The 27,860-nt window shown below is 42.5% G+C and overlaps 1 protein-coding gene across 2 annotated transcripts; it reads right to left on the reverse strand.

Annotated features, from left to right (window-relative positions):
* Positions 1 to 26: 26 nt before the first annotated feature.
* gldc (glycine decarboxylase) lies at positions 27 to 27,788 on the reverse strand. Of its 2 annotated transcripts, XM_022231527.2 has the most exons (24): positions 27,172 to 27,788; positions 21,457 to 21,535; positions 20,093 to 20,228; positions 18,828 to 18,992; positions 17,774 to 17,851; positions 16,289 to 16,436; positions 15,376 to 15,572; positions 13,129 to 13,225; positions 12,486 to 12,591; positions 12,073 to 12,215; positions 11,660 to 11,740; positions 11,162 to 11,265; positions 9,848 to 9,974; positions 9,241 to 9,383; positions 8,512 to 8,587; positions 7,543 to 7,668; positions 6,269 to 6,531; positions 5,452 to 5,599; positions 4,309 to 4,420; positions 3,504 to 3,599; positions 3,262 to 3,369; positions 2,258 to 2,403; positions 1,489 to 1,618; positions 27 to 1,037 (listed from the first exon to the last, which is right to left on the reverse strand). In XM_022231527.2, the coding sequence occupies exons 1-23, from the start codon at positions 27,508 to 27,510 to the stop codon at positions 1,508 to 1,510; spliced, it is 3,129 nt and encodes a 1,042-aa protein (XP_022087219.2). In that variant the 5' UTR covers positions 27,511 to 27,788; the 3' UTR covers positions 27 to 1,037; positions 1,489 to 1,507. The 2 variants fall into 2 exon arrangements, with proteins under 2 accessions (XP_022087219.2, XP_022087218.2); XM_022231526.2 differs by having other exon boundaries at positions 27 to 1,618.
* Positions 27,789 to 27,860: the final 72 nt, after the last annotated feature.

The raw sequence follows: 27,860 nt of genomic DNA on the forward strand, positions 1-27,860 counted from the left end.
AGTGATACCAGGGTGACCTAAGTTGGCCACTCTAAATCAACTAGTGCCCGATTCTTAGCCTATGCTACATTGGAATTACATCTACTTGGCTGTGGCTAGATTTAATGCTCACATCTGTTGAAGCCACTGGCTGTAACCATCTCCCAGAGATGATGGGTTTTGCCTGCAAAAGCCACGTAATTCAGACACAGTCTAACACAGGAAACAGAAAATAACCGTCGGTGCGTTCTTCGTGTGGAAATGTTGCCGACATTTGCGACCACTTTGTGCATGTCCAATGGGTAAATCGGTCGCAAATGTTGGCCAACAGTAACACTGTTCCCACAAGTGGACCACACACAAACAGTCTGCTGCTTCATCATCAACAGTTGCTGAAATTCTTAAACCCGAAGATATGCAGCATAACGTCACATGGCTGGCTTGCTTTTAGAGTAGTGAATAAACCAGGCATGGCACATTTAAAAAATTGGTAGATGTGGTGTCTGATTTTATGAACCAAGTCATCATACATAATATTACTATTATAATTTATTCACATACCGGCATTTCTTTTTAAAAAAATGCAGATTTTAAAACTGTTTAAAAAGCTTTCAGACAGAAAGCTCTCAGGACACATTTGCATGCGCTTCCCTGCAAAACATTTTTCAACATTCCTCCTTTAATTTTAAGTTCAAATACTCGTAAAAGTCCATAAGCTTCACCAGCTTGGGAGTAAAGGCTTTGCGTGGTAGCCATCTTGCAAGGTAGTTCTTTTATTCCACAGGGGAAAACTCCTCTGTGCATACCCTGTGGAACAAAAGCACTGGCCCGCAAGATGGCAGCCATGCAAACCCTCAGTAGGGTTTGGGATGAGGAAAGGGATAAATCAAGGGGCCGGGAACTTGAGACACCGTTCTGTGCTCAGTACCAGAGGAGACTCGTTTAAAAGAGACTTCTAATTGATGCCTTCTTTGGCCCTGTCTTCAGCTGGCTCTGATGGGGAAGTTTGTTGTTGCCTTTGTATTGCTCGTTACCTAGCACTGCGGCACGTTTTTCAACTGCAATGATTAATACATTCGCCAAGTACATCAATACCTCGGTATCGGAACTTTGTATAGGGGATGCGAGAAATCACTCTCCAGCTAGCCTATAATGCAATGAGTTTGGGTGCTATCAGGCAAGTGGATTGATTAATTGGGCGGTTATCATTAACATTTCAATAGTGGTAAGCTTTTTGTCACTCCTAAGGAATTCTGGCATCCAAGTTTCAGCGTTCTACATGGGCTGAAAGGCAGCAGCGGGGTCTTGCTCAGGGACAGGGTTACCATGGATGGAGCATGAACGATTTACACCACAAACAACCTGAAGTATCTTGAAAAGCTAATAACGTCCTTAACAAGCTCACCCTTGTCATCTTGGGAAAAATGAAGAATCCATTTGGAATACTTTTCAAGTAAATTTGGACTCTTAGAAAAAAAGGAGTAAAAAGGACAAACAGAGAGAAAAAACCTGCGGAGAGGAGCCTGCTTCATTCGTACGATTCCATCGGCGGGGCTGAGGTCACCAGATTCTGGTCTCCGTAAACGTCATCGATACGACCGACGGATGGCCAAAACTTGGTCTCTGGTTTGACAAAGGGCTGACAAAATAAGAAAGAAAAAAAAAGTGCCGGTTAATTTGCCTGTTGGGAGAGGAGGGTGGACTGTGGGTGTTGTCAAGAAAGGGTTGGAGCTCTTTTGGGGTTGGGGAAGCGGCAAGGCATTCATCTGCAGCAAATTGGTGGAAAGAGTCAATTAAGGGGTAGTTTCAAGCAAATCAACGAGTATCACCTCCTCTACCTTCCTATTTCACTTCTTCTCTTTTTCGATTCTTTGGGTTTTTTTTCCCATCAGGGGCCAATTTCATAGAGCTGCTTCGGCACAAAATCTGCTTCAGCGCAAAAAAAAATTGCTTTAAAAAACAAAGGTTACCACCTCAAAATCTATTCTGATTGTCATGCTAACCAAACGACAGATGAATACCATTCCAAAACAATATACATCACATGGGAGTTTTGGCTGGTAACCTGATTTGTCAAGCAAGGTTTTGTCATGCTCAAGTAAATTTTGTGCTTAAGCATCTCTATGAAATTGGCCCCTGCTTGTCTCATATCCTCAGTTTTTCCTGCAGGAAACCTTTGCAACCGGTGACAGAGCTCAAGAGAAAGCCCTAAAACAGAGATAAAACGGGGGTAGGGAAAGTCTCTCTTTGTGACTCGGTGGTCCGTCCTCATTCTCACCATGGGAAATGCAGCTTGCTCTCTGGTGTAGGGCCAGGGCCAGTGATTGGCCATCACGATGCTCTGGGAATGAGGGGCATTCTTGAGAGGACTCTGTTCCAGAGATATCCTGCCGTCGATGATCTCGTCGATCTCCTCGCGGATATCTGTAGGGAAAATGGCGGCATTATTACACCCAAAGAATTCATTTTTTTTTTCATTTGCATTAGGAAATAGACTGTAGGGATGGTTGGAAAAAGATCTGTACATAGATTTTAGGAAACATGTCAAGCACCATACTTTTCAACACACTCAGTTGTCTCAGAAGTCAGGCCATGTCCAAAGCAACAGACTGGGGCTGAAAGTAACACACGTCTCTGTGGAAAGCAGCCATAGCTACTAGCCCATATGAGAGTTTCAACCAGCCCAAATCGTTCCTCGCCACAGTTGCAACTTATGGATGCATCAAGACCTCACAAACCATTTAAGTCTGGTGCCCCATATCCAAATGAATATCTAAACCATTATCGCTTGGGCCCGTGAAAAGCATCCATGGATTTCTCATTATGTTTTCAGAGAACCTGAGCTCAAACTTTGAAAGATGTCAGGTGTTTTACAATCCTGCATTTGATTGAGTGAGCAAATCAGTGAAACGAACATGAATTGTAATTGCCTTTTTGGGGTTACTTTCCCATCTTATCAGGTGGGGGATTCCCCAATAAAAGCTGTCCAATGAGAGAATCTTTGAAAGTCTTGCTTTGCATCTAAATCTAAACGTCATATGCAGTGTTTTTAGTCCAATCTCAGAAAGTGCTATGCTGTTTATAATCGGTCACTTATAATTTACAAAGGGTCCATGTATGAGCACTTTCCAATGTGCAGGGTCAATGAAAGAAAGGGACCTTTTGTACCCCCCTGTATTCAAAAATTTAGCGATACAGAGTTTCCACATCTCCAACCTCGATCATTATCCCGACTCACTTCACAGCAAGTGGTGTGTGTTGCCGTGACATGAACTGACTTACAGAGCATGGCGTCGCAGAACCTGTCCAACTCATCTTTATCCTCGCTCTCTGTTGGCTCAACCATGAGGGTGTTGGCTACCGGCCAAGACATGGTGGGAGCGTGGAACCCTGGGACATCAAGAAATACCAATATGACATCAATACGAGAAGAAATGACTGACGGGTGCACGTTAAGAAGTCAGAGGGTACTGTTGATTTCATGATTAGAAAACTACGTCAGGCATGTCACAAATCGGACCTACCGAAGTCCTGCAACCTTTTGGCGATGTCAGCTGCTTCCACTCCGCATGTCTGCTTGAATTCCCGCGTGTCGACAATGAACTCATGAGCGATGAAACCTGTGAGGGTAAAAAGGTTCTCGTGACGCTTTTGAGGGCAGGGTGGTGGGGATTTGGCTGAGAACATAGCTGAAACATTTCAAATCGGTGATTTTTACCGGAAGATCCAAAAACAAAAAGTCAAACAATATTTCTTCAGCCATAATGAAATAACCATGAAGAAACAGCACAAAAAATACATTGACAAGCTTTTGCCAAGATCAAATACTACAAGAACTATGCTTATCCACAGTTTACCAACTGACCGTATTCCAGTGGACACTAGCTGGACTAGTCATATCGACTGTTAAGAAATGAGGTTTGGCTGGCAGCAGTGGTTAGTGGTGTAGCCATGCATACATCACTATAAACAGCAGGGAACCAGGCCTGAAGAGTTTGGTTGCATCATACTCGTATATTCAACAAGAGATGTTCACACTTAATAGATACACGAGGGTCAAGGTTCGTAAATACATGTAGAATCAACCACAAGGGGACCAATGCTCCTGAAAGCTGGGTACGGTATTTAGAGTTCCGATGTATTCACATGCCCAGATTGTACACCCAGCGGCCATCTCCTCGAATTGGGTTTGGTGTACTAATCTTCCTTATATTTTGCAGGATTCTGAAACATCTTTAGTGAAAAGACCAAGAAATTTAAAGAAACTGATGTGATTTCATGTTGTCCGAGAAGGAAGGATATGCTTTTGAGACTCTGTATTGGCCTTACCCTTGTGCCCCTTGTACAGAATTTTATAGGGGCCCTCCAGCCTCTTCATCATGTAGTTGGCGTTGAGGACGGCAACTTCTGATGCCTTCTGCAGCCCCTGGAGGCCCATCATCTGTGGACAAAGTGTGAGATCTTGATATACGCGTTGGAAAAGAAAAAGCCCCAGTTAGAGTTGGATGGTTCAACTGACAGGATAAAGACCGAGTGCCATCTGGATCAAGCTCAAGTAACTTGTGGAGATTTCAAACTGAGATTCAAATTGTTATAAAACACACAATATACACTGAATGTAATATGTACAAGTAACTGCCATCATTAAGAATTACTTTATATTTCCGTAGGTTATGTGTAACGGGTCGCACTGTAAGTTAGCTACATTATTACCAACACTGGTTGAGGTCGTAGATTACCGAAGTGTGACGTCACTGTGAACCAGAAAGTGCAGTGCGAACGAATGGAGTATGCGCACTGTTGGTTCACGCGCTGGTTCTAGCGCTAATGACTAATTGTGCGCATGACGTATTCACTTCGGTACTCTGTTAGAGGGACATGCGACTAATGTGACTTACCTCCAAGCCACAGTCTTTTTCCCCGTCCCTTTGATTTTTAAATCTTTACTTGCACAGAGTGAACAGTTTCAGCACTAGTTACTTTGTCACTGTAGGACTCTCACTTAAGCAATGTGTCTACTGCATGATTTCTGTACAAAAGCAATAACGGGCTGGTCACCATGTCCTTATGCTTTTTAAAGCGGCAGATTTTATTTATTTATTTATTTATTTTCTCGTTTAACCAGGATAGTCCCACCAGGCACTCTTTTCCAAGGCACCTGGAGTGATTACAATGATCAGGGTAATTAGATTAGATTAGATGTGAGTGATTGAAAATATGAAAACCCACTAGTTTGGTGATAAAGTCACATTAGAAAACTGCTGTGTAAACTGTACAATGTGAATGGGTCTCATAGAGAAACAGGCAAAATTTCCTGAAAATGTCCCACCAGCATCTCCAGAAATCCTCAGGGCCATTCATGCTTGACATGAGCGAATTTTGCTCGAGATCTTTAATGATTTCAAATTCACTTCGTTTTTGAATTCACCCGAAGTACGAACTGGCCTTCCAGACAGCTGACAAGGTACTCACCTTGAGGTAGGCCCAGGAGATGGGTAGGATGGAGGTGGAGCCCCAGGGGGCGGCACTGATGGCACCCAGGGGCACTGCACCAGGCTGGGTGGTACTGGAAGGGGGCGTGATGGGATTGGTGGGAAAGAACGGCGCAAGATGCTTCTTCCTATTGGAAAGGAAACAGGAAATTACACTGGGGTGCAAACTTTGACACGAGAGGTCAACGCAGATGGGTTATCTCCGCAATGAGAGTCATGGTTGATCTCCATGCACCAAGGAGTATTCCTTCAGCAAACAGACTTTGATGATTTGAACAAGCTTGGTAAAAATAGAATTTTTTCATTAGTTTACTGAATTTTATCGAGTTTACCTAAATAAATAAAGTTGTAATTTTGTAGCATTGCACACAGGCAATACACGGATGGGTAATGCCCACCAAGTTTAAACGGCCACTTTAAAAGATTGTTTGGTTTGAACTGAAAATTGACGGAAAGACACTGAAACTTTTGTTACATATACATAGAGGTAGTTTTGGTCAAGCTGTGGTATTTTTCGTAGAGCCAAAGTCTTTCATGGGTATCAAGTTTTTCAAAGGCCCCAAAAGTTTAACCACTTGACGCGGGCTGACGTGTAAACACACATTATTTTCCTTATTTGTTCCAAGAAGGATGTGTACACTCGTTAAAGAGTTTTTTCATTTCTGCGGTTGATGTATTAACCCATCGTGCTTGGTTAGGTCAAAGCGCAATTGCAAGGTTGAAGAATTTGCTGGTTAACCGGGCGCCAGGCCCATGTCTATGGTACCTACTGGATAAATTCAACCCTGGCTACTTACACTCCAATGGGCCCCATGCCGGGGCCACCCCCACCGTGCGGTATGCAGAACGTCTTATGCAGGTTGAGATGCGAGACATCGCCCCCGTAGTCACCTGGCCTGCAGATGCCCACCTGAGCGTTCATGTTGGCCCCGTCCACGTACACCTGGCCCCCGCTCTCGTGGATCAGCTGGCACATGTCCAAGATGCCCTCCTCAAAGATACCATTGGTGGATGGGTAGGTGATCATGGTTGCTGCCAGGTCATCCTTGTGGGTGTTGACCTGTTTGATGAATGGAGATTGTGAAAAATGCAGAAAATGCCACAGTTCAACAAACTGACGAGTTGGAATAGAAGTTGTAATCTTCCCCCCCTTTTATTCTTTTTAAAACTTGATGCGAATATCAAGATCTCCATTATGAATACATCTGTTAAGTTTGAATATAACTGGACAAAGGGTTGGTGTTTGGCTTATCAGACATATCGATCCCAGCGTGAGCACATTCTAACATGCATCCTCAAACCTATGACCGAAAACTGGACCTTTAGCAAGAAGGGTGTTGCTTCAGAGTCATGAAACTGACGTCAATAATGAAGGCTCCAAAGTGTTTTACAAAATATGTTGTGATGATCTGAGAGGAAATGTACCAAGGGGGGCAACACTGTCACACACCCTCGGTTCAACCTCTTTGGGTTATAAAGGGAATTGCAAATTGAGTATGAAAGCCATACAATAAGCCATTTGCGAGTTAAATTTGAATAAAATCTGGTACACTGAGTTATCTGATTGCACATTAACATAACAGTTTGAATTCCCAGACTGAAGACTTGCTATACCTTGTGATTCGGGGCAAGCTTTTGCTTAGCGACCACCATCTCTGGAATGGACTGGTTCCTTTGTGCCCTTGTTATCCATTGAGAACAGTGTATTGTTGCAAGGCGTCTCTTATGTATCTAAGGAAAAAGTTGCCCCGAATCACGAGGTATAGCAACAGTGGACTCTAGTATGGAGAATTCCAATTGTTATGTTCACGTGAATTTACAGAACTCATTGTACCAGATTTTATTCAAATTTAACTCGCAAATGGCTTATTGTTCTTATCTCTCATACTGTGCATACAATGCATATACAGAGGCTTAGTTGATCAAGGTCAAAGCCAGATGCTAATATCAGAAAAACAACTTTCCTATGTCCTTGCACTACATGACTTGAACTTGTTGCAGATCTTCGTCCATAGAAACGAACTTGACTTCAATTCATCATCTCCAGCTAACTTTTTCCAACCCCCCTCACCTGTTTTTGGAGGTCCTCAAAGTCGATGCTGCCATTGGCCAGAACCTTGATTGGTTTGACCGTCATGCCGGCCAGACTGGCGCTGGCCGGGTTGGTTCCATGCGCCGACATCGGAATCAGGCAGACCTGAAGGGGGAATACGAAACGATGATCCTTCTTTCCTTGAAACAAACTTGTACGTGTACCCCATATACCCTGCTTGTGAAGAAGCGGACATGAACAAGACACTGATTGGTGAGCATCTTAATAAATTCAAATTCAGCAGTACGCACTCGAAAACTTGAGGTTAATTTGTGAGCAGGTGCAGCCAATATGAAGCAAGGGTAGATCTAGCACATTGCAGAGGCACTGCATAACCAGATTCATTTTCTTTTGATTTTTGCTCCAATGTTCAGTATGAGGAGCACGTTCAGGAACACAAACAGCGACAAGCTTTAAAGGTCACAATCCACGCCGGGTAGGTCAGTTGGAGCAACGCCCGAGACATTTTGACTAGGCACCTTCCTTGTCCTGGACCAGGACAGAAGCAGCAAAGCTCAATAGGTATAAAGGCCTGGGGCACTTTGTTGCACGGGGCAATCAACAACAGCTGGACATACTGCCCATGTTGAGACAACGGAGGCAAGTGACACTGAACAATGCCACTGTTGGACCCTGTGGTGGCTGGCAATCACAGACTCCGAGGTTGTATGCCTTGGGACACTTGACTTGTTGCACTCTGCAGGCAACCAACTTTGCCAAGTGATGCAAGTTTTAAGCGCCTGGACTGATTTCTAGCCAAAATACCCAGGGGGGGGATGTGATAAATCCTCTACTTAACCAGTAGTACATTTTTCTGTGTTCTTAAAAGATCCCACAACCCATAACTAAAAAGTGGCTGGGCTGTAACCTCCCCCCAACAATCCTCCGATGTAGATTTTGTAGGATCCGGGAAGGGTTAACTGTTAAGAGTATGTGATGCTGGCATACCTTACGATGCCCCTCTCCTTTGCTAGCCAGATAAGCCATGATGACCATCAGGCCTGTGTATTCACCTTGGGCACCACTGTACGGAGATAGAGGGGAAAAAAAAGGGAGAAAGAAACCTTGAAGATTGGATTCATGAAGACTGATGGAATGTATCACCGCTGAGGCGGGGTGAGTGTGCTGATTTTCTTTCTCAGGATTAGCTCACTGAAAGTACTGAGTGTGTGGCAAAACCTCACAGTGAAAACTCTAGCCTACAGGGATCGACTGAATCACTGGTTATCAGTAGCCATGTGTATTGCAGCACACAGCGGGGAGCCAGGGACCGTCAGGATTCACTATGATGCTCCAAAAATAAGTTAACCAAGGTACTGTAACTGGGTCCTTCAATGTAAGTACTGCAGTTGTAAATTAGATCATGAGTCATCCATCCCCTGGTGATGCAAATGTCCTGAGATCGATGTTTCTGAAGGGGCAAGTATGTCTGTCGGCAAGACACTTTTGTCCATGCAGGAGGAAGTGAGTAACTGTTGCCACGTCATTTCGGCCCAGAAACGATATTAAAAGAACATAGTTTTAGCGTCGATACCGACGAAGGGGGGGGAGGGGGAAATGACCAAGTCACTGAAGCATTGGGGGTTTGGGCGAGACAGTTTTCTTTGTGGAACTGAAAACCAGTGACTGCAGTTGCATTTTCTTTTTTTTTCTGAGGACAAAGACCGTGTCTCGCACCTGTTCGGTTGGAAGCAGATATTATCGTAACCCGTAATCTCACAGAGATCGTGCTCCAGCTCCTCCAAGAGCACCTTGTACCCCTCGGCTTGACTCAGGGGTACAAAAGGATGAAGGTTGCAGAACTTTGGCCACGACACGGGCTAGAGAGAATTAATACGGAAGGATATATAGCGAAGGTACATGTAAATGTCACTGTGACGATCAGGTAAATATCACCATGAGGAAGACCCTTCGGTGACAGTTATTACATTAGATGTTTCTTTTCCGTGTGATGCTGGATTTCATAAGTAATTGAATCCTCTGTGCATGTCCCTTTGAGTTTAAAGTAATGTCTTATGTTATCGTTGCACTGGCCAGCAAAGTGTGCCAAGTAATGAGTAGCAAAGCCGAAAATGTCAAGTCCATGACACCAAAGAGTAAAAAAAAACAACTTTGCACTTAACTACAGAAATAATCAGTTTACATACTCGGCAGAATTTCGCTAAGTAAGATATCCAGTAGTCTATCAAGAAAAGCATCTCCCTTGTCGACATGTTTGAGAGGACTTGTGCATTGCGTCTTGTTTTTCTCGGTGAAGACAAAAGTTACAGAGAAATGAAGTTACCATCATCTGAGTTGTGCTGTTGAGCTTCATCGTGCAGGAACCCAGGGGAATCATGGAGTGTGCCAGAGACAGGTCCTTGTTCTCCAGGATCTTCATGAAGCGCACAAGGCTGGTCTCTGAGTGGTAGCTGGAGGCCAGGTACAAGACACACAAACAAAACACCACAGTCATTCACTATCTTTATCTCAGGTACTGTTTTTATAAACAGCAGCACCAACATTAAGGCAGAAGAGTTGACATCTTGGATGTATTTAATATCCTGAAATTGTACTTGTCTGTTCTTCACTATTTTCAATGACTTTGAATCCACTATGAACAAAGTTTTTTTGTAAAAAAAACCCTTTGCACCTTTGCAAAGATGTGAAAAACTGCTTTGCTCTTATGAAAAAGGGTAAAGTCTGATGGGAACTTCTTGGCTGTACTCTGTATGGCAAATCAATCCTACTGGCTAGGCTATTCCTGGACCGGAGGCCCGATGTCACGAATGATGAAAGTCTAGAGTACCCTCTGGGATTTCACTGACTGCCGAGAGTCATTTATAAGGATACTTCCTTCCCCTCCTGGCTAAGTTTCCCAACATGTAGGCAGGCAACGTTGCACCTCCGTGTATGTGAGCCTGGGCTGGTATTCAAGGAGCCGTCAACCAGGCAAATCAACCACAGAGAACGTCTTAATTCACGACTCATTCTCTGACTAGATATCTGAGACATGTCTAGAAAGGGTTCCTAGTCGGACAATGTGTTCTTTGGGGCCCGCAAGCTTGCACTGTGATGCTCATGTAGAAAACTTTGATACTGTCGAGCTGAACTCCCCTCCCCCCTACAATGATTTTAAAAAGAGATGTCTTACGTGTACTAGGGTCTGTCTCAAGTCTGTTACAGGTCAAGTCACAAGTCCATCCCGTCCCAATGAAGTCAATCCACAACAGGGGATGACCAGAGTAAAGGAGTGCCTTCATTTTAGTTGAATAGATCAGTATCTATCTAATTGAGACTGGATGTCATGCAATTAACTTGTGATGGATTTTTGAGTATTGAGTAGTTGAACACAATGCTGATTTTAGGATACAAAACCCTGGGGACGAGTCTGAGTGGAATCTCCTTTCATCAAACAAAGAGCAACGACAACGTCATCGGTCAAGCTTTCCATACAGGTTCACTGAAAAAGTTTTCATTCCTTGGAATGTTGGCAGCACTGTGAGGTGGCACAATTCCTGACAGGAATTCAGCTTCTAAACCTGCACATTTACTCCCTCTTTACGGGGGACCAGGGGAGGGGAGCACATTTGTCCCTCCCTCACATTATTGTACTCACGTGTTGAAAATGGGATGTTCGAGGTAGGGAGTTGTTCGAGAGTGCCTGGTCTCCGTTATCGAGCCAGGGGGCTGGTCCCCGGGAAAGGAATCCGCAATATCTGCCTGTAATTGATCGCAACAAATACATGCTGAGTATAACTTTAACCATGAAGGCCACTCTTTACAAAGTGTTTACAAACCCTACAGTTAACCAACCACAGAAAAACAACGTGACTAAGAATTGTCCAAAAACTTAACGATCGTCGGCTCTGGTACATGAAATGTTTAACACATTCCTCGCATTTAAAGCAATCAGGTTAAACTCTGTCCGAACAAAGTGAAAATGGTAGGGGCAGAGAACCAAGAAACATAGAGAGAGAGAGATACAGACGGAGTAACCAGTCAGACCTAGATGGGCAGACACCATTCGCTCCCCTCCTCCCCCAAAGAAACAAAATAAGTGACAGGTTTGTGCGTGGTTCATGTCGGGGAGAATCTATCAGTGGCTAGAACTTACAGCAGTTGCTTCACATCCAAAGATTTCCAATAAGTCGTTGAGGTCTTTCTCTTCCACTGTCTCGTCCATTGATACTCCAACCTAAACGAGGTTTAAGACACGGGTGTGGACGATCATGCACTTTCAGCACTAAATCTCCAAGGAACACTATTTTGTTTGTTTTGTTTTGTTTTTCCAAGTAAATAATTCCCAACGATATGTTCCAGTCAAACAAGGCTTAAGCACGTAACAGAATGGCAACATTTTTGCAACTGAACTGAAATTATGAAAGATTTCCACTGAATCTTTTGAAGAATTTTCACAATATTCATTTTGTTCTAAAGGACAAAATCCAGAAAAAAAACTCCTTGGTTAATATTTGGAGTCCTCTATTTTTCAGGGGATTGTGCCTGTCTACTGGTTGATTTCCTTACCGCTCCGTCTTCATACAGCCTAAAATTGATCTTCTTATCGGCCGCCCTCTGAACCATGTCATTCTTGTCTCCTGCACATCGGATCTTGAGCGTGTCAAAGAAGAACTCCCCTGTTTCGATGGTGTGGTCTGTTCTTTTTATCCCTGCAAGGCAGATGACGGCACAGGTTATCCTACAAACTAAACTTACCACTTTTTAAAAACATTACTTTTTAACCGGACCAATTTAGCATCCTCCACAACTGATGTGGAGGAAAAAATGAAAATAGAGCTACCCACGTTTGTATTCTCCATCGTCTCTCTTTTGGTACAAATGAACTAGTTTGTAAGCTACAAGATTTTCTTCAAATATGTCCATGCCATCTTTTCTTGAGATATTTTTCCAAGCAAAACTTTCTGCACAATTTACATTACCTTCGGCCAGTATGTGAGTGGCGTTGTGGACACGGGTTGCTATGTGCCTTAATTCTTTTGGGCCATGATAAATGGCGTACATCGCCGACATGTTTGCAAGCAAAGCCTGTAAAACAGGGGGAAAAATGAAAGTTGCTTAGAAATGTAAGATAACTGCATAAAATAGTACTTTGGGTATTCTGCTATGTTCAGGTACAATTGAATTAAACATTCGGAGTTGCCAATTTCTGATCATGGCAATTTTGTTTTTAAAAAAGTGAGCATGATTGCTAAACACAAATAGAACATTTCAGGAGTTATAAAACCACCCTCGTGAAATTGAAAAGTAAACTAGTAGATGTTTTTATTTTTCTATAGAGACCATCTACATTTTCAGGAAAAGAATGAGTTCCGATAGAAACAAGCATTCCATTTTTCTGTATATTTGGCACAGGCCTGATGTGGACAGAGTTTAAACTTAACTCGGGTGAGACTTCCGGGCTTGACCACATCAGTTTGACAATGAAAAATTAACCTGTTTCCTTGGATAACTTTACTTTTGCCACTTCATGACACGATGATACTTCTTGTAGAAGTTGTTAGGTATTTCAACAGACCGTCAAAGTTTGGACAAAGGTTTTCAGGCGCATTGAAGAAAAGTCACCTGTGCCGTGCATATGTTACTGGTTGCCTTGTCCCTGCGGATATGTTGCTCGCGGGTCTGCAGCGCTAGCCTGTATGCTGGTTTGTTTTGCACGTCCCTGAAAATTAAATTAAAGGGAAAATGCCGGATCTGAGGTGGTCAGCAACTCAACATGGGCAAGCTGGCGTGGGCAGCACTGGGACGTGAGGACGGGAACCAACAAACTTCTTCTCTGCTTCTCTCCTGGAAGCTAGGAGCAAGTCAGATCCACAATTATATGGTTTGAGTGCCAGTCAAATGCTTCTTTAACAAGTGTGCTTATAAACATCCCCCTCAGGGCAACCCTAGACAAAACTTTCCTGTGAATCCCATCACCTCTCACACTTTGCTGTTGCCACCTTTCCTGTGTTAGGGGTCAGGCATTTTTGTTAAATGCTGACGAGCACCTCTCTTTTCATGAACAAACATTGGAAGGCTTGGAATTTATTGGCTCGGAATTATTACTGCTGTTTTGACACATGTGTTCAGGCGTCAGTGCTCTTTTGAGACCGGCATTGTCATAACAGTGCCGCATTATCCATTAGTCATGTTGGTTTTGCTTTGTGAGAAAAATGACACATTCATTTGCATACATTTGTTTCAAATGGCTTCACACCATAATTTGGAATCAGGAGTGTTTGCACTGCAAGTACCTTCTGTTTTCTGCTGGCATTATTCTGATAATTACATGTATTTCCACCATATACCTTCAAGTGACAAATACATAAGGAACAATGCCAGTGCCCAGGTAAACTTCAAAGTCCCTTGGTAGGGCTGAGTCAATTTGAATAGTTCACTTTTCAAATATTTGACCTTCAATTTGATCAAATATGCACATATTCAGTTGTACCAACCGGCATATTGTTGATGAACCGTATACAAAATCAGTTGCAATAATGCACACAATTGTTCATTGTAATCACTATAATAGCTTCTCATGTGTAGGAGTACATGTATCTCCAGCCACGATTTAGCAAGATTTAAAAAAGACGATGAGTACTTTTTGCCCTGCTGAAAATTTCTATTTCCTTTAACCTGTTCAATGAATGTCACTTTTCGTTTGAATCTGCTTGAAACAAGCCTCCATAGTGCAGTTTTTCTCAAAAACAAAAGAAAATTTTCCCTTCCTTTCCATGAATTTTGCGTTGAAATATTCAAATTCGGAAAATAATATTTGAATATTTGATAATCGATTGAATATTCGGTCAGTGGGATATTCGGCACAGCCCTAGCCCTTGGGAATGATAACGAGCATTTGAGAAATTCAGTATGGCTGCACTGACGCGTGTCCGGCATGAGAGAACATATTGAAATTTCTTTCTCTGTCTTTTTTAGAAATTGAAAGCACCAACCTTGAATACTACCACTTTTTTTTGGGGGGGGATTATGGATTCTTTCACGGATGGAAAACTTTGGAATCATTTCAAAAGACAGTCCCCAGTTTGCCCCCCTGAATCAAAACTTGGATGTGGGATTGTGGCTGCATGGACACGGTTGACGCACTTTATGAATTTTTTCCAAATAATAGGCTATTTCTACTGGATCCGCATTCTCTTGAACAAAAAAAACGACCCTAAGGACCAAGACTGTGTACGTAAAACAAATGCAACATTAACAGCCGTGCAGACAAATCAATCTATTAGATACATTCCAAAAATTCAAAATCTTCTCCAAACAGTTGACTGCACGAACTTTTCCCCCAAAAAAGCTCTTACTACTGAACCTTGATTTGCTGAAAAAAAGGGGAAACTTGAGACCAAGACTTTCAACAACAGCATTGCAGACAAACAAATCATTTGAGATCCATTCCAATTCCCGCCATTCAAAATCTTCCGCCCAGAGCAACATTCCCCTACCCTGGGAAACTCAACGCCCGATGACAGCCACCGATCCACGAGTGATGTCCTTGATAATGGTCGACGATAAGTTTCAATTATCAACAGCTCGACTTTCAACTCAGGACACCGAAATGCACACTTCAATATATTTTCAGAAAATGGTCACTCTCCTGGCTCAATTATACTCTTTTAAACCATTTCTTGCACTTCGGTATCCCGACACTGGACAATTTTTAAGTGATACAAAGATTTGTTTTCCTTGTATAAGTTTTTGCCCTTCTCGTCCTCCCAGCTTCTATTTTTGTAATTCAATAATGAAATTTCCGAAGTTTCTGGGTCCTCCAACAAAAAAAATTGTTCTAGATCTACCTGTGATGTTTTAAGCACTAACCTTGTGACTCCAACCAGCCTACCAGGAATCTGTCGCTTCAGCTTGTCCCGGACAGCAAAGAAAGCGGCGTGGGGTCCACCGTAGCCCAGGGGGACCCCAAAACGCTGGGAGTTGCCTACCGCAATGTCCACTCCGATCTCCCCGGGGGACTTGATGAGGGTGAGGGCTAGGAGATCGGTGGCACAGGCTGCCAATGCCTGTGGTCAGAAGGGGTGCGAGAAATTAACCAGGAGATGGGGAAAATATGGAAACATACACTTCTAATGATAGTCTGGAAAAATACATGTAGATGTCCAGGATTTACAAAAATAAGAGGAATCTAAATTTCAACAAGGTAAAAAAAATATATAACTGGAAATAACGGGCAAAAAATTAATGAAAATACCTTGGCATAAGAAAATGTTTAGGGGCTGCGTTATTGTCTTAGTGAGAGCATACCTTAAACCTATAGCACTACACACAACTTAAACCAAAGAGAGGAATTATATTTGCTAGAACTGAATCAAATGCCACCAATGAAAATGCAATGATTTTAAGATGTTTTGAGAGTGAGAGGCAATATGGCGCAGTGATGCTTACTTTGTTAAAGCACGACAGTGTAAATTAAACAAAAAATATTCTCTATGATAAAAAAATGCCATAAAATACTGATTTATTATCAGTACACATGCAGTCATTTTATGCACATGAAATGGTTTTCAATGTCTGCATTAATTTCCCAAACTGCTCAACTACTGTAATAATAAAAGGCCAAGAGGAAATGTAGGTTTAGGCAAGTGGACAAATGATGGAGTTTTCAATTAAAAATTAATCTTTTAATGTAATTTTCATCTTCCCCATTTAAAAAACTCTTTCTGTATACATGGTTGTAGAGTACGTAAGGCAACTGACAAAAAAAGGAGGAAAGAGTTACCCCGTGGCTGTGAGCTGCCTCAACTAGGTCATGGTGGTCATCAATGTTACCATCCGTGTCGGGATACTGGAACAAAATCCCAGCGATATCGCCGCCGGTGAAATCTGCTTCACCCCTGTCCACAACCTGAACCTCGATACCCAGTGGTCTGCAGCATAAAAAGGAAACATTGGCCATCAGGACCCCCGCGTTAGTGCTCAATACAACTACAACTTCCAGAGGTTTTTTTTGCCATAGGAACCTTTCTGGATCCTTAAAAAGCTACCAACTTGCAGGAACCTGATGGAACGTTCATTCTTCCTCGGTTTTCAGGCAACAATGATTGTGTCCTTCGTACTGAAAATTCCTCAAAAGATTACAGGTGGATTTTTAAGGAGTTTTATGAAGAGGAGGGTTGGTTAGACCCGCCACCGGGATGAGATGGACCAGCTTTTACTGACAAAAATTTAAAAAGGAACAAAGCATATGGTACATTTTATATAACAGGTTTTGCCCTTACCCAACGTATATTAAAATCAATATAAAATTAATATACCTTGGGTAAGGGCAAAACCCGTTATATAAATTAGCATCTCCCCAACGCAAAAGTACATCTTGAAAAAATATGGTATATGCACAATTACCCTGGCTTCCAGGGATGCAAGGAGGGTTGATAAAAAGCAGAGTGAGTTGTGGGCCTCATCAGACAGGGACAGGTTCCCCCTGGGGTACTGATATGTGTGAGATGGTCAAACAAAGTTGGCCAAAATTCTAGTGCCAAAAAACAAAGGGGAGTGTTTTCAAAAGAGCCTAATATAAATTCTATATAGTCTGATAGTACATTTCCCCTAAATTTCCACTCTTCAATAAATCAATCTTGCATTCTCTGTTCCCCTTTACCATTCTGAACAATTTGAATCTGATCTATTTCAAAATATCTGTAAAAAGGAAGTCCTCTGATGCAGTGAAAACTATAATATCCTGGAAGGCTCCATGGAAATTACAATTCTACCAGTTATGTCTATAGCACACTGCCTAACAATGGGCATATGGGTCATTCTATAGAAAGTGTGACATTTCTGTGTCCCTGTTACACCTGACCTGTGTAATTTAACATGGAAATATCACTGAAATTAATTTCAAATTGTTTCTGTTTGACTGGCTGGTAATCTGCATTTATTCATCATTCTTGGATACTGGAAAATGAAAATGGGTTCTGAAGTTTCAAAATCAAATGTCAGATGTGAGTTTTCATGAACATAACTACATACATCTTGCCCAACTCCCACATGCACTCTTCCACACAGAAAAACACAATGGTTTTTGCATGTTTTCTAAAAGCAAATCAGAAAACAATTACAATGTGAAAACTGGAGTGTAATATCTTTGAAGGTCTGGTGAACATTACTGCTTGACACACGTTGGATAATTCCCAGCAAATTGCATGTACCAAGTGTTGTCTGAAAGCAAACCAAAAATAGACGTAATACATGTATGTGTAAATACCTGGCTCTGGTTTTCACAATAGCTATAGTCTGGGGATGGCACTTTTGGTCGACGAAAAACTTCATCCTCTTTGTGTGCCTGTGGAAAGGATCGAAGACGAAGGTCAGCATAACGGAATGTATGATCCACGCTGGAAATATCGATCTCAAACAGACCCAATGTCTCCACACACAAAAAATTACTTTTTTTTTAATGTCAAACATTTGCATTGGAACTAGGCAATTGTGTGGAGTGAGTTTCAGAAAAGGGTATTTGACAAGAACTGCAGTGAAACAACTCTATTTTTCCAGCTGCTAATCCCGCGAAAGCCATTTGTTTTGTTTTGAGTTTCTTGGACCATCTCACAGCTGGGGGAAGCCGGGAACATCGACCTGTACTGGCATGTGGTGGGTACCAGTGTTGCAGTCAAATTGGGCAGTCTATGAACTAGACCAAGACTAAGACTGACGGTCCGAGACCAGACTATCCGCGACCAAGACCAAAGCTAAGACTGACAGTCTGAGACCGAGACCAGACTATCCGAGACCAAGACCAAAGCTAAGACTCATTGACAGTATGAGACCAAGACCAGACTATCCGAGACCCAGACAAAAGCTAAGACTCATTGACAGTATGAGACCAAGACCAGACTATCCGAGACCAAGACCAAAGCTAAGACTGACAGTCTGAGACCCAGACCAAGACCAGACTGTCCGAGACCAAGACCAAAGCTAAGACTGACAGTCTGAGACCGAGACCAGACTATCTGAGACCAAGACCAAAGCTAAGACTCATTGACAGTATGAGACCAAGACCAGACTATCCGAGACCAAGACAAAAGCTAAGACAGACAGTCTGAGACCCAGACCAAGACCAGACTATCCGAGAACAAGACCAAAGCTAAGACTGACAGTCTGAGACCCAAACTGCACTCAACTGATCTCATGGGTATTTCCCCACCAAAGAGGCATTGTTAATATGTAAGTTCAAGCCTTTTCTTGCTTGTGCAGGGAGCAAATAGAACAAGCAGGTCACCGAGCCTTTGTCAGCCTCCCTGCAAGCAACCTATACGTACCTGCCACACAAAGTCATAGCTTCAGCTGCGGCCGTTCCCTCATCCAGCAAGGAGGAGTTGGCAATGTCCAGCCCCGTCATGTCTGCAACCATGGTTTGATAGTTCAAGAGATTCTGGAGCCTTCCCTGGGAGATTTCCGGCTGGTATGGGGTATACTGCGTGGTCCTGCGTCATTGGCCAGAAAATGGCACGATACAGTTAGAGGAAGGTGCTTTGTACAACCATGACAACTGTATAATTACAAAAGGGGGTTGTCTAGTGGTTGTAAGGTTTGAGAACCCTGAAGAGATCTGTGTCAGGGGTTCAAGGCCAGCTGCTGGCCACAGGTTGTGACCTTAGGCAAGTCACTTTGCCCCATTTGCCTTGCTCCGCTGAGGAGCCCCAAAATGTGCACCAGCATTTGCGGGGGAGAAGCCTGCAATGGACTAGAATCCTGTGGGGATGGAACAGACTGGCTATACTAAATGAAATTAAAGAATTCTACCGCATGGTTTGAAATGTGATAAAATAACGGGGCATTTTCTTCAGGAACAAACTGAGTTATAAATCAAATGTTAGAAGGGAGGTTAAGGCTGAGTCTATTTGAATAGCTGAATACTTGAATATAATATCTGACCTTCCAATCCGCGGAATGTTCAAATATACTTGGTCGTCCCAAATTCCCACAAAAGATGAAGCAAATATACATGTGCATGTTTGTGTGGCAATCAACGTCATTGTGTTTTAGGACAGGAGGGCCTTCCCTAGGTAAAGAAGAAGGCTTGGGATCCAACTGATGCTTGGTCCTGATTCATGATTTTATTCCCTTTGTCCCAGTGAGACTGAACACCACACGTACATGTATGGCTAAACAGTGATTTCTTAGCTTCATTGTCTAAGTTTACTTGTAACACTTTGAAAGATACTTTTAAATGCGATTTGTAATGGCATGGTTGAATTTATCTCTTTTTATGTTTTAATTTTTCCCCTCAAAGTACTTGGTTTCGAAAATAAATATTTGAACATTCAAGACTTGACTGAGTATCCCAGTGAGCCCTGAGCAGCACCAAGAGAGGGCGCAATCTTCCTAGCAATGCAGGCTCCTTTGGTAGGAACTGCACTTCGCTGGTTCGCCAACGACTATGAAATACACGCGTTACCGACAAAATGAATACTCCCCACCAACCAGGCTCTTTCCAAGTGAGGAAGGGGTGCTTCTGTTGAAGAAAGATATTCAGCATAGCCCTAGGGGAGGGGCAGATCAAAGCTGTTCCCCATGCTCTTACCAGCCAGGATTTTCCAAGATGTTTCTCTGTATCGTGGTTGGTACCCAGCAGTTGTAGTACCCCATGCCGATGTAACTACGCCACAATTGGTTCTGATCGGCAATTTGCTGCAATCTACCGATGATTTCAGGTTCGGCTGTACAGTGGAATACAGTAAGGCCACAGGTTCAAATTCAGAGTTAGACAGGGGCGGAAGGTATTTGTGTTGCTTTTTTAGCAATTGAAGTTGCTGACACTAAGCTAAAACAGGCGAGCCAAGTGAAAATTCTACGACACAGAGTGTTATTTATGATTTGGCTCCGACCCAAATTTTGACAGTCAAGAAGCAATTTACAAAACTGGGTAAACACAAACAGGAAGCTGTTGCATCATGGATGTACAAGCAGCATCCTGTGAAAGAAGATACAAATTACAACAAGTTTATTTACAAATTCAGTGGATGCATTTATTTGCTTTCCTTCTATACTTTATTTCCATCTCAACAGTCACGGGCTGCCAAGCATCACTGATTTCAAACCACAAACTGAAAAACAACTCTTTTCCCACCTGGCCTAATTTCGCAGCGGGGGAGCTGCCCCTGGGGCACGGTGCTGCTACATCAAAAAAGACAGACGAAGGTGTTGGAACATAAAAATCACACATCACAATGTTCTTTCTTGAATGGTTCATTTCAAAGATCAGTTGTCAGAATGTGAAGTTGGGGCCGTATATTGTAACTATAGGGGGGGGCACGGGCCTCCGACTCGATGCCTCTGTCTCCCCTCCCTCACTCAGAAATTAGAGAGGGAAAGACATACGGTGAGAGTCTGCCTAGTCAGAGTTTCAACTTTGTCCAAACCGAATGAATTCTCCCTCTAGACAATGAGAGCCCCAAGTGTCCCCTCCTCCTGCAATACATGTATGTACCCCACTTAACAATGACTGGCTTGGAGGTAGATGCTCAGAGCCAGTCGGACACTTTTCCCTTTCGTTTGCAAAAATATGGTCCCAGTTGCATACAATGAATGCATTCAATTTCAAAACATTTGGTCCCTAACCTCTTGTACAGTAACTTGGTCAGACACACTATGATTGAGTGGAAACTCTGACCGGATCCCACAAATGAATGTTCAAGCAATGGTTTTCCCGCAATTTTCTTTTTTCTTTTAGTTTGCATTAGATAGAGCAGACTGAATACATCTGTTTGGATGTATAGCTCAGTTTGGAATTAAATTGAAAATGAACATTATGTGGGAGAAACTTGTTAGAGGTTGGTGCCGATTTACACAGTGCAAGATTTGTTCTCTAAAGTGACTCTGACAATCGACTGGCAACTTCATTTGCTTCTTTGGGTCACGCGGTAGTTCAGAGTACATGTAACTCACTCATTGCCTTGTCAAGATCCAAGGGCCTCTGGATGCGGATGCTGGATGGTACTGTTTGCTCGATGAGACCGTCCAAACTCTGTAAAAATATAAGTGATAGGATATCAGACTGTTAACAGCAAGAATATACAGTGTAGCTGGTTGTAAGCATCACTGACGGAACGAAAGCACTCTGAAGTAAGCCAAACTTTCATTTTCAAATACATACGACTGAATGTGCACAGTACGAAAAAAAGATCCTGTTATGTTTGTGGATTGAAACAATGAAGTTTAATGAGTTGTTTGAGGGAAAAGGTCTTGGGTTGCAAGCCAATAAATAGGTCCAAAATTGTCTGCGTGGACCGAATCGTGATTTGGAGGCTGTCAAACTCTCTGCTCTTGGAGCATTTCATGGAGCGTGGACTGGGCGGTTTGTAAAGGAGGCTGGAATCTAGGAGCAGGACTGTCAGCTTGTATTTCTGAAAGTATCGGACCAAAAAGGGCACTCCAAATTGCTCTATTTTGCCATGGAGTGTAGGCATCAATTTCCAAAATGGCGATGGGCCTCTTGACTGTTTTGAGGGGTGATTTTCTCTGGGGAAACATCTTCAAAAGTCATTGGTTAGGCCACTGAAAATTGAAAGGAAAATGGAAGATGAGGAAGTCAGCTTTAATTTTCTATGTGTTTTCAACACCTGAGAAACTTGTATATTTCCTGATCTCTTTGAAGTAGGGACATTCATCACTTGTCTATGGCAGCTTATTTATTAGTCTGCAGAACAGACAACGGACATCTTGGAAACCATGTTGTTTGGTTAACTTGTTTTGGTTACAGTTGTAGAACCTTTTTCAATGCGTAAATGTGAAATGAAATGTGAGGGCCTCTTGGGTGATCTTCGGTGATGGCCAAAGGCAATTATGGAAGGGGAAAAAGGACCTAGGCAGTGCTTTGTAGAAGTACCTATTGTGAAAAACCTCACATGTCATTAATGTCTGGGAATAAACGTACATGTATTGGACAGTGGGGCCAACTCCATGAAGGTACATGTACTGCACGTGTACTTCTCAAATCCATGGTATTCAGTAATGAACAACATGAAGTCTGAAAGGTTTTCAAAACAGCAAGGTCAGTCAAGTATGAAGATCTGACGCCACACCAGTTTGAATATACAAAGATCAATTACCTGTGGAGTGCCACAGGGCTCAATTCTTGGCTCTATCCTATTTCTTATTTATATTAATGATATATGCAATTCTACCCAAAATCTAACATTCATCTTATTTGCGGATGACAGAAATATATTCTGTAGTGGGAAAAACTTAAATGATATTGTTGATCTGATAAATAGTGAATTAATAAATGTTTTTGAGTGGATGATAAGCGACAAATTATCCTTGAACATCAAGAAAACTCATTCGATGGTTTTTACAAATCGAACAAAACATAACGATTCATTTCAGTGGTAATCATATATTGCAAATGTTGATTCCTGTAAATTTTTGGGTGTCATTATTGATGATAAACTAACATGAAACATCACTGCCAGAAAATTCTTACGCTTATTTCTTGCAATCTTGGTGTTCTTAGAAAAATTAACCATTTTGTCCCCTCTCATATTTTGCTTTCTATTTATAACACCTTATCTCTGTCTCATCTTCAATATGGTATACTGGCCTGGGGAAATACTCATAAAACGTACCCTGAGAAATTGTTTGTGATTCATTAAGGCTTATAAATGGTTCTTGCGTTAGAGATCACTCGGCCCTGTTATTTGTCAAATTCAATACCTTATCTATTTACGACCTTTACAAATATCACTTGTGTGATTTAAAGGTTAAGTTTGGAAAAGAAATACTGCCTCTGAATATTAAATCTTTTTATGCAAGGAACACTGATGTTCACAATTACAACACCAGGTCTTCAAATAAGCTTCATCCTGATAATGTTAGAACATCTATTCGCCTTTCCACGGTTAGATACCAGGAACCCCTTCTCTGGAACCAAATCAGATCTCTTTGTCCAATGACGACAATTGCAAGTTGTAAAAGGCATTATAGGAAACTTTTATTAAAAGAGGCGGACAATTGAGAGTATGATTTCTTCTAAACAATGCCAAAGTTATATTTGCATATTCTTAAACCTGTAATTAGGATTTTGAGTCGTTGTTGTATACAAGTTAGCTATTTGCTAACTTGAACTAATGAAGACCTTCGCACATTATTCTGTATTATTTATTTTGATAGTTGTTTCTCTCGAGAATTGTAAATTTACATGTATTATCTTTGCAGGGGGCAGACCCCGTACAAGCTTTGGCTTTTTGTCCGACCTCCCTCCATACTATTTAATTTATTTTCATTACCTGATATTATTTAAATTGTGTATATAACGGGAAATAAATAAACCAAACCAAGCCTCAAAGTAAAAGGTCATACAGTGAGCTCTTGGAACTCTTGTGCATTCCCCCTGTGGGGATTTTACATGAAGTCGTCCTATCACATCCTATCACAGCAGAAGAATTCCTTATACTGAAACTACATCAAGAAACACTCCAGTCAGAATTTTACTTTGTGTCCCTTGAGTAATAGTTTGGAAAAGCCACCTTGAGATGGTATAAAAAAATGAATTTCATGAATGACCTTTCCCTATGTGTCGGTGTCCTTGCTCTTGGGTTTTTCTTACATCCTGTGCTTCCTCCCTTTAAGCTCATCTCTCAACCTACTTTTTTTTCGTACCATTTCAAAGCCAGGGAGGGGCCGATTCTGACCCCACCCCTGAAGGACTTTGCTGTCCTATGCCTGACGTTTTTTCAAACATGCATGTAATGACGCTCATTGTTAGTACAATGCACAGTTTCAACTCGATCCAACTTGGCATTATGGCTGTTTGAAGTTCAAGACCACGTGCCTGTCAGCCCGCAAGCATCAAAATCCTCAACTTATACCCATAGGATCTTGGAGGATTTTGGACTGATTAGGGTAAAAACAAAAATTGTGAAGGGCACCGTTAGGTTGGTACAGGGCTATTAATCATAACATGTGCAGAGACTGTGTGGAATCATGCTAGAGAAATGGGAGATTGATAGCACCAGATACTGGATATTGCATAACGGCAGCTTGGCATTGTTAGCTCTTATTTGCACAGAGGCGTTCAGGCGAGGTCATGGATGAGCGAAGGACACCCTTGACTGAATACATGACAACATGAGAAGGCCTTGATGCATGCAACCTTGCTTTCCTGCCTTCCTGGCCTTAGCCTTCCCGCTGACCCAACTACACGTATGGCATTGGTTTCACCTGTGCATGCTGTTGGGACCGGTGGAACTGCAATGCTGCAGCTGGGCTGGAACAGCTATCATAAAAAGTTAGCTTGAGTCATCTGCCAACCTGTTTGAAGTATTGCGGATACAATAGGAGGGAGCAATTGAAGTGGGTAAATGTACTGACCATATACACAATGTATGTTACTTTGGCCAATCTACATTGTAGCACCTACATGTACATGTACATGTTGAGTTGGAATCATCCAAACAGTAGTTCGGACCAATATACGCCATGTTAGAGGGATGAAGTCTCAACAACTAGGGCCGTTTTCCAAAACTCAACTTCGGCTCCGTCTCAGGCTTCAACTGTTTTTTTTACTACCTGACTTTGAAGTTGAAACTTCAATAGTTAGTCTGATAGCACCACAAAATAGCAAGTAATTAAGATGCAAAAGAGCCAAACTTTACAGTACACGTACTTCAATTTAATTTTTCATTTCAGACCCACAATCGGGGATTAGTTTCAGAGACAACGCCTGAGACAGAGACAAATATGAGTAATGGAAAATGGCCTAGGATCCTGCCTAGGGCTCTACTTATCAATCTTCCATGATTATCAGTTTTTTGGGTACCACCTACTGAAAGACCGTATCAAACATTAAAGATTGTGACAAATCTAGAGGGTTCCAGGTACTTGACCTACATGTACATGTAGTGCAGCTGTCATTGTAGCATGTCATCAGTTCAAACTGTAACTGCGACAGCAGGGCTTCAGTTGGGCTGGCCTGACCCTACAGTAGCTGGCAAGCTTCTCTGGAATAATTTCTGGATCTTCTTCAAAGTTTTTGTGGTTAACTGCTGACACATTTCATCACCGATGACACAAGCAAAACTACATTCTGCTGGCATGTGTTAAACAGGCGAATGAAATTTTGCTGGGAAAAGAGCTGCGTATCTGGCCACTGCTCACCGTACTTACTTCAATTTGAACACTACCAACAAAAATTGAGTAAATTTGATTAAGGAAAACTAGATTTTGTAAGGGGAATTTAACAACTTTTTCTGTTATGGCCCGAAGACAATATGAGGTCTAAGGTGTTGGATATGGAAATCTTTCTGGTGTTGGCACGTGGCTCACATTTGCATCCTAGGCCATGGTTGGGATGGTACATCCCAGCTAGAGTCGGAACAGATGATGTACCTGGTAGGGACATCAGGCAATTTGACTGTTAATACCAACTCAGCCCAAACAACTCAACTGTTGAGGAAAAACTCAACCGGAGGGACAACACGACCGTTTGCCTGGCCATGCGTTAAAAGACAAGTCAACTTTGACAATGACGCAGCTCGACTGTGCATGGTGTTTACATGTTTGTGGCTAACAGAGTGTGGGGCATTCAACATCTGGGTTGCCGGTTGATGTGAAGCAAAGACAAGTCACAGCAAGGTGCCATGCATGGTGGCACAGGGTGCCATTGCATGGTGGCACAGGGTGCCATGTATGGTGGCACAGGGTGCCATGTATGGTGGCACAGGGTGCCATGCATGGTGGCACAAGGTGCCATGCATGGTGGCACGGGGCGCCATGCATGTTGTACAGGCTTACGAGATGCAAGTTTTCAAGTTTCTTCGGCATTATATCCAAACTTATGGACCCTGCTGAGTATACACGCAATAGCAGAAGTAGAGGAAGAAGCACTGATGACGAGTTGCTAATCTGCCAGCACAAACCCCTACCTTAAACATGTCAGCAGTGCTTTAACAAGTTAAATACAACAGATCAAGGAAAGAGTTCCATGTGTATGGGCAACCCTAATTTTCCATTAAAATGTTATAACAGTCATTAGAAAGTGATAACATGTTTTCCAATGAAAACTTTGACTACCAAGCTTCATAAACCCACTGCAGGCTGGCCCACATGCACCCACACACACACAAGGAAGTCAACTTGTCTCAAGGGATGACTACATGATGTAGTATATTACATTAGATCAACAGACCGTCAAGTCGTCCCATTGGTCATGCAAGTCGAGCTGTCCCACATGAAGTTGGCAAATGGTTGAGTTATCCACCTTCTATTACTGGCATAGGTCTACATCTAAGTTACCGTACAGTTACGTCATCGGAGGTAAATGGGGTGAAAAGGTCCTTGACGTAAAATAAAGTTTTAACCACTTACATCGGGATGATGTGTACACACATGCAATTTTCCTTATTTGTTCCATGGAGGACGGTTATACTCATTTAAGAATTCTTCCTTAATTTCTGCCATTGACATATTAATGTGGCATGCTTGGTTGGGTCAAAGAGATTCCCTGCTCTATGGTTGGGTCAAAGCAAAATTGCAAGGTTGAAGAATTTGCGGGGGAAAAAAAAGTCCCCTGCAGCTCCTTCAGTTCAGGTAAGAAAATCCGACATGAACTGGTTCGAGGTTGGGAATGTAAAAAATAAAACAAACATTGTTTGTAAAACGCACCTCGGCTCCAATAAATGAGAGCATCTCACTAATGTCCGCATCATTTGGCCCGATATGGCGATCAGGGAAGTAATCATGTCTCTTGTACACTCTATCGAGTTTTCGCGACTCGCTGTCTGTTGACTGGGAACAGTTTTGCTGACAGCGGTATACTTCCATTTGTTGCGCCCATCTGGGATGGCGGGTATTAGTACAGCCAAGGACACAAGTCGAGGGTACAGAAGTCTTTGATACCAAGCTGGAGTACTTCTGCTTGGTTATGTTGCTGAAGGCAGTCCTCTTCGGCCTCTCCGCCAGCGTCAAAGCGCGGGCATGGCCGAGTCGCCCCAATCGAAACATGCTGAAGACTTTAAATTCTCACGTCTGTTTCAGTAAATGCTGAACTAGGTGATGACAAATAAGTGGCTGGATGGAGGCTGCTCGGTTCAGAGTTAGTAATATCAGCTACTTTCAAATTCTGTCGCCTAGATCATCGGCGAACATTCTGCTCATGTTATAACACATAATGCATGTCATGGCGATGATGGCGAGCGCTAGAGTGACGCATTATCTTCTGCCTTGTGTAGTACAGTGCGCATAATGTTGTTGTTGTCGCTGAACTCCAATACCATCTGATTGGAAAAGTACTAGGTCAAACTCAACCTTGTGCTCGAGCAGCATAAACATCTACGATACAACCACATTCGTGA

This window comes from Acanthaster planci, linkage group LG12 (assembly GCF_054643075.1).
Source record: "Acanthaster planci isolate LZ-2023a linkage group LG12, COTS_SCS, whole genome shotgun sequence".
In the NCBI taxonomy this organism is placed as follows: Eukaryota; Metazoa; Echinodermata; class Asteroidea; order Valvatida; family Acanthasteridae; genus Acanthaster; species Acanthaster planci.